Genomic DNA, 11,682 nt, shown 5'->3' with positions numbered 1-11,682 from the left:
ATGGCCTGCATTTAAACCTCAGCTGGACACCAGGAGACTGAGGCTGGTGATGTCCCTGCCTGAAACCCTTTGTGGGGATTTGCACTATATAAGAACAGCTATGTTCTATCAAAACTGCTGCTCTTCGATCCCCATGGCCTACATGGGGACATGAAACAACAAAATGTTTGTTGTATAGTAGACTGTGTAAAACACTGTAATCAGTGCCTTATTCATTGTCACTGAAAGTGTTTGTCTTTTGCGTAGCTCCTGCAGGTTTTGATGTTTAAAAAGTAAAATATGTCTTTAAAGTCGCTTGTTTCTTTTCTGCTTTTATCAAAAATTTAAGTAAAAAAAGGTATGAACATACACACACAGGAACACACATAATTCTCACATAGTTTTCATTCCAACATCCTAATACTGACCAGGGTAATATGTGCATAAACTGTCATCTGACAACAGGCCTGCATAGTAGTAACATAACAGTATAATGTCACTGTATGCTTTCCCCTTTTCTTGTGCTTGAACTTGATAATAAGTATCTGCATCTTAAAAGCTGTTGCTGCAGTAATAGGGATGTGAGGTAGACTTTACTGAACACTTCAGGGCACTAAGAAGGGGATCCTTAGCCCTTTTTCAATGAGTTGGTTCTGGATGACAGATTCAGGTGATTGGTAAGCAATCGTTGATGAAACATGAAGTGAGTTGGGGACATGCTGTTACATTTTTTAAAAATGTGGCCTGTTGGATGAACAGAACCGCATTGTCTTATGGTACCTTATATACAAATGGGTGCTGAAGAACATCTACATGGAGGTTCTTAAATTGTCTACTGTTTCAAGTGCACAGAGGGCACCAACATTGCGCAAGTCAGCTCTCATCAACTATCTCACAGCTACAATTTTTTTTTCCAAACTGGAAGTGCTCCCAGACTACTTTGGTTAATCCCATCATACCTTCCCCCGAGGAATTATTACTGAATTCCTGCTGCATAATAATGAGACCCTGTAGTCAGTTATATAATTGTATTTATTGGTGTATAAGAGCATTGCACACACCTTCATCCTGTGCAAGTGCAGAATGAAAACATTTTACCCCATCAATTGCTGATGTTAAGTGCATTTCTATTTTTTGTATTAAGACCACCTTATAGGCAAACAAGGTATTCCAAATACAAAAGACCAGTACAAAAAAGGAAGTTTTCATTTATGTTGGCCATATAGTCCAACAAGAAAAAATAATGTAAATAAAACATACATTTAAGACCACAAAACCTTAGGCTTTTTTTGTTGGAGCATCTTCTGCGCTGTTGTAATGGGTTTTAAATAATGGAATGAAAAAGTAGGTTTGAACAGAATATAATGAACAAAGTTATTCTAAGGTATTTTGGAAGATTTCAGTGCAGAAACGTCTAGATGGTTTATGGTTAACAAGTGAGGGAACAAAAACAGCTGTAGTAAAAACTCCATGGTACAAGAGGTAAGTAAATTGGAGACAATAATAATGAGTGCATACTGTATAAAGTAATGATTAACTACTGCATAAAGTAATGATATCAGAAAGAGGGATCCTAACCGCAGACTGCTGTGATCCCAAAAGCTTACCATCTGGTATAAAGGGCTAGGACCTAATGTAACCAATTAAACGAGTTCACTGGACGGCCATGTTGAGAGCCAGGTAAAACGGGAACCCACCCCTGCACCTTTAATGCCTTTAATTACTAGTGGATGTGGTGACACTGTACTCATGATGAAGGAGTGCAGGGACCCCTGAGCCCAGCTGGACATCCAACAAAACCTGCTGGATACGAAGTCTTGCCAGTTTTTGCATTTGAGCATTTTCCATGAGCCTCAGTTCTGAAGCGACAAATTTACCAAAAATATCAAGGGCGTCTTCCCGGGGAGGGTCCTTGACATTTCCCACATCTGATCTGTCTTCGTCTGCCAGCCTTATCCGTTTCCCTGTGACAGTCTCGGTAACGTGGCTGCTCGTTGGCTGGTTTGACACAACGCCTTCTTCCTGTGCACTGATTTCGTTTTTATCAAATCTTCCCTCGGTCACCTGCAAATGTGTGAAAAAGGTGAACAACAGATGATGTGACTCTCCTGTATCACTGACAATGTAATATGCAAATAATCACAGATCCCATCTGTCATTAATACTATCCATTAAAAACACCTTGTCTCCCTAGGAGATTTATAATGGGCCTACAGTATTTTCTTGTGTGATATTACACAAACTATTGTTGAGCATTAGAGAACCAGTAGAGGGCACTCTTCCTTGAGATCATGATGAATCCAATACTAGAAACAGTAATAGTGAACCTGCACTGTTAACAGTGTGTCTAAAATTGAACTTTTGTCTTCTAAACACTTCATCAAGATGACATTCGATGTATGACGTTTTCTTGACATCACCATGAGGGCAACCAGCGTGTTCAGGGATCATTGGGTACAAATAAGCACTCTGGATAGACTGTAGACTCTGCCTAGCCAGATACAGCATAATTGTTGTGCTATATGAGTTCTCAGTTGACCCTGGTGGAAAAATAAAGGCTAAATAATTTAGGAAAGGCACCTTTAAAGTCATGCCTGCAACTTTTCCTCAGAGTCTGCCTGAAGATTAGATGAACCTAAAGTAGTACAGCTGCTGATCACTAAAAGTTGAATACATGTTATTCACAAATCATGTTCAAATGATTTTACTCAATAAAATACCAGCGTCCCATTATCCAATATGTACATTTTTTTCTGTTATGTGATGTTTTAACAACCAATGGCATTTTTATTTCTGGTATTTAAAAATGGAAAAATAGGAAAAGTGTAAGTGACAGAAATCAAAACATTCTGTTTAATCAATCTAGGTTAAAGATAATTTAAAATATACACTAAAAATGTGATATAGTCCTGGGTAAGGGCTAATTTATTACTGACATACAAAATCATAATTCCTGTTGGTACACAGTTATTGTTGAATAGTATCATGCATGTTTTTGAGAAGAACAGTCTGGTAAGTGTCCTTCTACAAAACTAGATTAAAAAAACTACCATGCAGTGTAAACTTCCAGCATATTAATAACTGGGTTCACATATATTACCTCTCCAATGACTGCATCAGCTGAGACGGAGGCATCTGATTTCTCCAGAAACGTCAGCATGGACAACAAGTACCACTTGGATGAGGACACTTGACAGTTATCACTGGCAGAAAAACATGTCTTTCGTCTCTCTCTGCCATATTGAGTTCTTAAGTTCTTCATTTTTTTCAGGAGTTCTCCAACTGTTAGGGAGAAAAAACATCATGCACATGCACTTGACTCACCATAGACTGTTTCTTTTTTTAGTACATACAGGATATGAACAATTTTAGTACAAACTACATTGTACATCCATGCCTTTGAAACAATGATATATCTAATATATAAAGTATGTGCATGACACCACATATGTGTATACAGCAACTTTTCATGTCAAATTCAACAAAGGCAATGACAGTGAATGGCTTACAGTTATATTTTGATACAGTAACAGAGAAAGCTCAGTAAACACACAGCCTTAACACTGTGGCCCAACCTAAAGACCGCAGATAATGGGCCGATATGCAGTGTGCGAAATACCCGGTGGCAATCGGGGGGTTCCCCCTACCCATACCCGCCAACATTTAGGTTTCAAATACGGGAGGTTTTTTCGCCGGGGGCGGGGTGAGATAGTAATTAAATAAGTAAATAAATAACTGTATGTAGTGTGTGGATTAACAAGAGTCTTGGGTGATCCGATCACAAGTGGACAGCGCTAAGCACAGGTGTGAACGCGCCAGACGCATTTAGGACGCATTGAGATCCGATCTCATAGGATTTCGGTTTTGATTTTTTGACAGGTAGAAGTGTTTATGACAATAGATGTCCGAGAGAAATTTGGAGACGATTTTGAGATTTGGAGAAGAGAAGTGTACGGAGAAGATGGAGTGACTTTAAGGGAGGAGCTGGAGTTTCATAAGTAAGCATTTGGGTTACATTAGGTTAGAGTTGTTCTAGGTTAAAGTGGAGAGTCAAGTATATATATATTTGCAGCAGCCAAAGCAGATATGGAGCTGGAACAAAGGTTTCTGTATGAGTCAGGGTGCATGTGACAGAGAAGCCGAAATAATGTTGCTTCTCGGTGCAGGTCTTCACCTGACCTTCGCTTCTCCAGGTGTCTTGTGTTAGGGATACGCCTGATACCTCCTTCCCTTGCCTCTGACCACTGTGACAAAGTTTTCATCTTATTCAGCAATGACGTTTTGTATATAACAGGAGGAGCTAGGAGAAAGTAAAAAAGAGAAATGTATGCAGACTAAAAGGGCTTGCTTTTTGGGACGTGAATGAGTGAGCGAATGCATATACACCGCATATACACCTGTTGCTCCGCGGACCAACCCGGTTTACTCTATGTGATTGATCACCATATGCAATAAACCAAACAACCATGATCACATCAGACTCCTTGAGGACTTATTTTCCGGAAGGCATCAAAGTGGGGAGCCTCCAGTCCGACTGGCCTAGACTGGGAGAGATTTTCCACCACATCAGCTACCTTGATTGTAAACGATGTATGCCACCACGTACCGTGGTACCGTGGCAGTGTTCATCGAAACACACTTTTGGTTATTGCTTTGAAAGTTTCCTTAGACAAGGACGCATCATTAACGTCTTGTATACTCTGGCAACTTTTTGGGTGAGTTGGAAACACTCGCGATAGGTTAGGCTTACCAGTTGTGCCTAAAAGTTGAGCCATTTCTTCCGAATCGCGCCTTTTCTGCCACTTGTCACGATACTCATGCCCTGGGTTGTAAAGCGACACCTTCGTTTTCCATAGTTTACAAAGCTGTTCTACTTTCGGCCGCGTCCAGAATTCTTTTCCTTCCATGCTGGTACCAGTCACTATCTTCACAGGGCACAAACTGTCAGATCACTTTGGATTCTCGTAAGCTAGCAATTAGAATGTGAGTTTGTCTTCGTTTATCGCCGGAAACTAGATTGCTGGAGAGCAAAGCAACATCAGGAGACAAAGTCCTACTTCCGGTGGCCACCGCGAGTCTTTATTTAAAATTAAAAGTCCCATTATTGGTCCACAGGGCCATGTCCGAACGCCTGTAGCCGTACCGTTTGGTGTCTATTCTGCACTAAATAAGTGTATTTATTTGGACTGACCCCGCCCGACTATTACAATTCCCTCAGTTTATGCTTGTCTATTCTGCGTTTCATTCCACTCAATGTGATGGCGTGTATTTTCAGCGTCTTTATGGACAAACGGGTAAAATTCAAATACTGCATTTTTAACTATTATTTATGTAATCCCTGAAGTGTACAGAACAAAAAGTTAAAGTACATTTTTGTGACTGCTTTTTTATATAGTAGAAATTAAGAGAAATATCAAATTATATTCAATTAAGCCTTTCTTTAAAATGTGACAGTAAAATAGACCCATATTTTAATGCCACATTTGACATAACACCAAGCAGATCCTCACCAAATAGGCAGCAAGAAAGTGGCAGGGGCAGAAAGAGTGTTTCAGCCTGCCAGACTGCAATACACCAAACAACTATGGTCTTAAAGTATCCTCAATCCTGAATAACAAAACCAACCAAACTACCCAAATTCAAACATGTTATCTTATCTCATCCAAACTGTGGATCTTTTTCATCATCCTTTTCACTTGATGTTCCCTTTTTTGTATTATCCACCCAATTGTCTCAAGGCAATGTCTTCACTCACACAGGAGTGCAGGACAAGACTGATTCAGTTCAGACTGATTTAATTCACACACACACCAACATGAGTAGTTTTGACGCAACAAGTCTCACAGTACGCCACAGTGAAGTGGGTGCTAATTGGAAGACAGGTGCTACTCCACTGATGACCCATTCACAGGTGTCAGACAAGGTACAGGGTGCTAAGAATGGTGTGACGAGAACCATCCATCCCTACCCCAAGTGGAACAGAGCTGTCCCAAAGGGTTGTGCCACAGGGGAGACATTAATGCCTTCTTTGAGAAGGCAAAGAAAACAATGCCAGCATGCCCAAAAATGTTCAAAATATACTTATCGATACTATTGACTTGAAAGTTTGAAAATGCCACTGCTCTCTGTTTTTCAGGGTATATTAAAAAGTCATATATGTTTTTCAATTCTTTTTTTTTTTGGAGACAGTCCTAGCCAAAAATCAGGAACTTATGGGAAGCTTCAGAGAAAATACAATAAAGTTTGACCATTTCTGCAGCTTTACACCTTTTGAAACAGTAATGTCATTTTTACATGATTTAGACATACCTAGAAAACCAATTACTATACTGATACTGATCACAATAGTCATTGTGTTGTCCTCTGAATATTCCCACAAGGAAGACAGAATTGTGGAACCACAGAACCACATCAAAATGGTATAAGAGGGAAAACAAAGAGACACCTTACAAACGTTTGCATAATCCTGATTATATTAATATATCATTCATCAAGACTTTAACATTATTGAGAATGTTGAGCTTTTATTCATCTTTGGAACATGGGCTGAGGGACAAAAACTTTCCTTTTCGCGTTTCGTATTTAGATATATACTTTGTCCAAGCCAGCCGCTGTACTTATAAAGGCGAGGGTCCTTAGGTTTTGTTTCCAGTTTCGGTATTAGAAAACAGAGTAGAATCAGATTCTCTTTGGCAGAACAGTTTGGCTCTCATACGCGTCTGTTTTTTTGTTTTCATTTAGTGAAACAGAAAGATAATTTATTCTTTAGTCTTTGTTGGCAATCGAGGCAGAGAAGTCTGCCGTCAGCATGTCGTTCAGGAGGGCATTAAAGCTGGTGTGCGGACTTGCTGGTGGATCAGCGGTCCTTCTAGCGGCAGCTGATTCGCAAGGATATTTGGGGGATGTAAGCAGTACCGAACGTTTAAAAGACTGGACTGTACTTCGTGTTCTTCGAGCAGCACAACCGCAGACGTGGTCATCGGGTAATCAGAACCACATCGTGAAACCAAGTGGCAATGGCTGGGACAGCAACTGGGACAAGTACGATTTCATGGTTCACTCCGTTATAGTGGCTGACGACATGTCCAGCCAGATGATATAGCTGAATTGTTTGATCGTTTAGCTAGCTAGTAACAAGGTCCAGACGGAGCGACCTTCTAGGGATGTGTCATTCTTGTTTGCTAGACTGGCATCTCTGGATTACTCTAATATTAGCTATTAGCTAGCTAGCGGCTGTGTGTGTTTTCTTGATGAGACGATGGCAGGTTTGCTGTCAAGTGAGGTACTGACTTTGTCACCGTTGTACCTGATTGTATTTTTCGCTCATGTTTGTGTTACATATTCAAGGTTTCTTGAACAGCTGTTAGTTATTTGTTGTTGACTTAATTTTAGCAATGATTTCTCTGCTTTTTACTGTCTTGTTACACATAACTACAGCAAGAAATAGGCTTGGAAACAGAAATTTTAAACAAAATATATCTGCGATAACATGTCGTCTTCGATTTTTCTTTCCCTTGGTCACCAGGCGTGACCCCATGACCATCATTAATGGAAAAAAGAAGAAAGTTAAGGAGACTTCTGATGAGGATCTTGGTTCAGAGCTGGAGAATAGCAAACCCAAAGCCACCCGTAACATCATCCTGATCCGCCACTCCCAGTACAACCTGAACGGCAGCTCAGACAAGGAGAGAATTCTGACCGCGCTGGGTGTGTTAACACTATGCTCGATAACAGAGTAGGAACATGTAGTTAATTATCCTTCTCTAAAGAGGTAGCCCATGCCAAAGAGGTTGGGACCAGGGTTGGTAATTTGTGGAGTGTACTGAACAAACAATGCCTGGTATTTTTTTGACATTACACCGTCATTTATTTAAAAAATGAGTTAGATGATCTAACTACCGTATCAGTAAAACACCTGGATGTGTGTTAGAGAGTCCAGATATATCTGTTTTATGTGAAGCAGTGTTTTTTTTTTTTTGGTTTTTTAACCAGCACTTCTTATTCAAGAACTCCACATGTCTAAAATTCCCCAGGTGATATGCTGTGTGTGTATATATACTGTATGTATGTGTGTGTGTATAAAATGTGTATGTATGTAAAATATACGAAGGACAGGCTACCATCCTTGGCACAGAATTACCCTTTTGCAATTAAGTAGCTGTAATCAGTGGAGTACTGGAACGGTATGAGTGGTTGATTTTATCAGGCCGGGAGCAGGCGGAGTTGACTGGTCAGCGGTTGGCTGCCCTGGGGCTGAAATATGATGTCATGATCCACTCCACTATGGCCCGAGCCACAGAGACAGCACACATCATCAGCAAGCACCTTCCAGGTGAGAGATTGTAACTCGGCATCAGAGCAGCACAGGTACCCCTGCTGTCATTCACACGCATCTTTTGCGCGGTACAGTTGCAGTTTTTATCTGTGAAATTAGCTGGGCCGGTCAAGCAGGTGTTCCCCAACTGACTTCTACTGTTGAGAGCAGTTGTCTGCACAGTAGAATTTTATTTTTTCTTAATCTCAAGTCAGTGACCTCTTGTGAGATTCCAGAAAACTGGAAACAGGGCAAAATAGTGTGAATATTTATGACAGGAGATGGGTTTGATCCAGGGAATTTGCTAATATGCATGCCATGGACAATATTGGAGTTTGTAATTTGGGGTAGGTTACGGTTTCTAAATCACTAAAAGGTGTGGAAAACTTTGAATCAAAAAGTTTATCAGAAACTCTGCTGATTTTAGATAGATCCGGTTCTGAATTTTAACTTGTATAACTTTATGTCAGTGCTGAAAAACCAAGTTTGTAGACTCGGTGGTAGTGGTGGCGGTGATTTGTATGGAGTGCATGGTAACCTGTGTCTCGTAGAGGTGGAGCGGGTGAGCTGCGACTTGTTGAGAGAAGGTTCTCCCATTGAACCCGTACCCGCCATCAGCAGCTGGAAGCCCGACTCTGTGGTGAGTGTGAGCCTCAACCCCTAAACCCTGATCTACACACCATTTGTTTTCAGTGGAGTTGTTTCAGTTGGTTTTCAGTACCTGGCTGCTGTAATTTGTGTTATGTCCCCCTGTTGCACATTTGGGTGTTCTAGTGCAGATATAGTAGGCTACACTCCTGATGTTAGTAGACAACCTGAGTAGTTGTGGGCATAGAATTTGTCTCTATGCCTGAATTGGTGGGTCGGAACACTGTAAAACCCTTGACCTTATTTGCTGTGGAAAGGGGTTTCAGAATGTGTAATGTGTAGAATTATGCAGATTGTTTCATAGCTAGGCAAAGACCTCTTCCAAGTGAGTGAATGAGTAACTAATAGAATAGTTAGTGTTAGCAGTAACATTTAGTATTAGCATTGGAAGTAGCATTTATTAATAGTATAATAGCATGAATAATTCAAGTAATGTGGGGTGCAGTGTGAATCTAAGCTGTTTTGCTCAGCAGTACCATGAGGATGGGGCACGAATCGAGGCAGCGTTTCGGCGGTACATCCACCGTGCTGACGTCCAGCAGAAAGAGGACAGTTATGAGATCATTGTCTGCCATGCCAACGTCATTCGATACTTTGTATGCAGGTGAGTGTCTCAGCAGCCCCTCCAACAACAGACATTTCGAATGCTGTTATTAATTTTCCTGATTAATTCCAATGTTTGCTGGTATAGGTTTGAAAAGAATTGTTAAGAGCAAAGCTGGTGTGTGGCCATGTGTGTATGCGTATGCTTCAAAGGCTAATGGGACTGTGTTTGACGCATGGGCTAATGGGAGTGTGTGTGTTACAGGGCCCTACAGTTTCCTCCAGAGGGCTGGCTGCGGATGGGTCTGAACAACGGCAGCATCACTTGGCTCACAGTCCGCCCAAGTGGCAGGGTTGGACTGAGAATGCTGGGAGACTCTGGGTTTATGCCCCCTGATAAGCTCACACGCACCTGACCCCCCCCCCCCCCCCAAAAAAAAAAAAACCACACATACACACCGTTCCATTAAACACCCCACACATAAACACACATACACACCTCAGTCTTTCCTGTCCTTTGTCAGCTGTACAGGTCTCCCCTATTTGACAGTGCCTCTCAAGTGTTGTGATTCCTGTGCCAAGATTTGTCACTGATATGCACAAGGTACATGGGAGGTGCCACTGGTTCCTTGGGCGAATGATGTGTTATTAGAGCTCTGCGATTACCTTCTCCTGTGCTTTGAGAAAGGTACCAACAGTGGCTCAGCTTTGTTGAATGTTTGTAAAATTGGATATTTTTATTAGGGACAATTTTAAACTGAAAGCACAAGTGTTTTACTTACAATGAGAATTCTACCAGTTTGATTTTCATTTTATGTTATGTGTTTGTTGGAGTAGATGGAAGACAAATACAGTCTTGTGCCAGAGACAAATGACCGTTTCAGTGTGATTTATTTTGTCCAGAAAAGGCCCTTGGTAAAATCTGCCACAGCTCCTTATGCGAGTACTTCAATTGAACAAACAATTCATTTCCGCTTTCAGTTAGTGTGACTCCCAGTAATGCCACATTTATTTATATAATCTACCTTGCCTGTATCTGAACAACCCTTACTGTGTCATTAAAATTCCCTCCTTTTAGAAGTGGGTACAACATGAAGATGCTGTGGCATATAGCATAAGACAGAAAAAGGAATATGAAAGAAACTACCACGAGAAAATGCATTAATAGTACACCTGGATCAGGGCAAGTTATTTGCAGTTACCCATATAAATCTGAAAAATGATTCCTTTAAAATACACAGAACCATGGAGAAATGATATTACTCACAATTTCACACAATTTGCTTTTTAAAAATGCTTTTTAAAACCTGTATTATCAACACTTACTTAAGTTAGATGCTAATGATGCTGGCACCATTAACGTTAAAAGAAATTTTATACCTCAACATTCCACATACACAGAAAATATACATCTAACTTAGACACCAGATTACCATAATGTGTGATGAGTCCTATAATTTATATTTCGTGCTTGTCAAACATTATTGAAGTTTCAGAAGTGTTTTTATAGATTCATATATTTGGATCAGGAAAAAACTTTCCTCCTGGTGGGTACCACGATGCACACACTGTGCTGACATCGCAAACATAGAAGTAGTCAAACTAGAGAGGGTAAAACAAAACATAGCAAACATTAGTGAAAATGAATAACCCTTGATTCGTTCATGTTACATGCACCGAGAACACTGCTTCTGGAAACAATGCATCATAGATATGTGGCTTTCATATGAGTCATAACTTTAGGAGAAATCTGATGATGGGTATGTCATCAACAGAAGACCACTGTCAACTGATACCATAGATGGTCATTGTAAATAGAGCGCATTGCTTTCACACCAGCAAAATTTCAGCGCAAACCACACACCAGTTCAGTTAACGGGTGTCTATTTTTAGAGTTTAGACCCATTTAAAACCAACCCTTTCTTAATAAAGGACCTGGAAATATTTTTAAACAACACAGCCAATATCTCATTCTCTAGTAATTCTAATCAGTATTTGCATGACACTACAGAGTGGTTGATGACTTGCAACAAATGCAGTTGCTGCCCATCTTAGTGTCCTGAATAACAAAAAAATTATTACATCGACTTGAAAGTACAGTAGGATTATCTGAAACAGATTTAACAGGGACTGAATCTTATCCTACTGACTGAAAAGTCTTTGCTGCTTTTGGAGTGCCTGAGTCAAGTAAGCATTGC

General features: G+C 40.4%; 1 protein-coding gene across 2 annotated transcripts; it reads left to right on the top strand.

Annotated features, from left to right (window-relative positions):
* Positions 1–6,619: 6,619 nt before the first annotated feature.
* On the top strand, positions 6,620–9,918 carry LOC118778032 (serine/threonine-protein phosphatase PGAM5, mitochondrial-like). Of its 2 annotated transcripts, none has more exons than XM_036529346.1 (6): positions 6,620–7,020; positions 7,505–7,686; positions 8,186–8,311; positions 8,845–8,933; positions 9,415–9,545; positions 9,750–9,918. In XM_036529346.1, exons 1-6 carry the CDS (start codon positions 6,788–6,790, stop codon positions 9,898–9,900), a joined length of 912 nt encoding a protein of 303 aa, XP_036385239.1. In that variant the 5' UTR covers positions 6,620–6,787; the 3' UTR covers positions 9,901–9,918. The 2 variants fall into 2 exon arrangements, with proteins under 2 accessions (XP_036385239.1, XP_036385238.1); XM_036529345.1 differs by having other exon boundaries at positions 9,412–9,545.
* The last annotated feature ends 1,764 nt before the right edge of the window (positions 9,919–11,682 follow it).

The sequence above is a fragment of the Megalops cyprinoides genome, chromosome 5, assembly GCF_013368585.1.
Source record: "Megalops cyprinoides isolate fMegCyp1 chromosome 5, fMegCyp1.pri, whole genome shotgun sequence".
Classification (NCBI taxonomy): domain Eukaryota; kingdom Metazoa; phylum Chordata; class Actinopteri; order Elopiformes; family Megalopidae; genus Megalops; species Megalops cyprinoides.
This window is presented reverse-complemented; position numbering and strand designations above follow the sequence as displayed.

What these genes read in the sequence shown, in the direction of transcription:
- LOC118778032 (XM_036529345.1), top strand. Translation starts at nt 6,788, where the DNA reads ATGTCGTTCAGGAGGGCATTAAAGCTGGTGTGCGGACTTGCTGGTGGA. An exon ending in CATCAGCAAGCACCTTCCAG is followed by an intron (nt 8,312 to 8,844) that starts GTGAGAGATTGT and finishes TGTGTCTCGTAG; the next exon opens with AGGTGGAGCGGGTGAGCTGC. An exon ending in GCTGGAAGCCCGACTCTGTG is followed by an intron (nt 8,934 to 9,411) that starts GTGAGTGTGAGC and finishes TGTTTTGCTCAG; the next exon opens with CAGTACCATGAGGATGGGGC.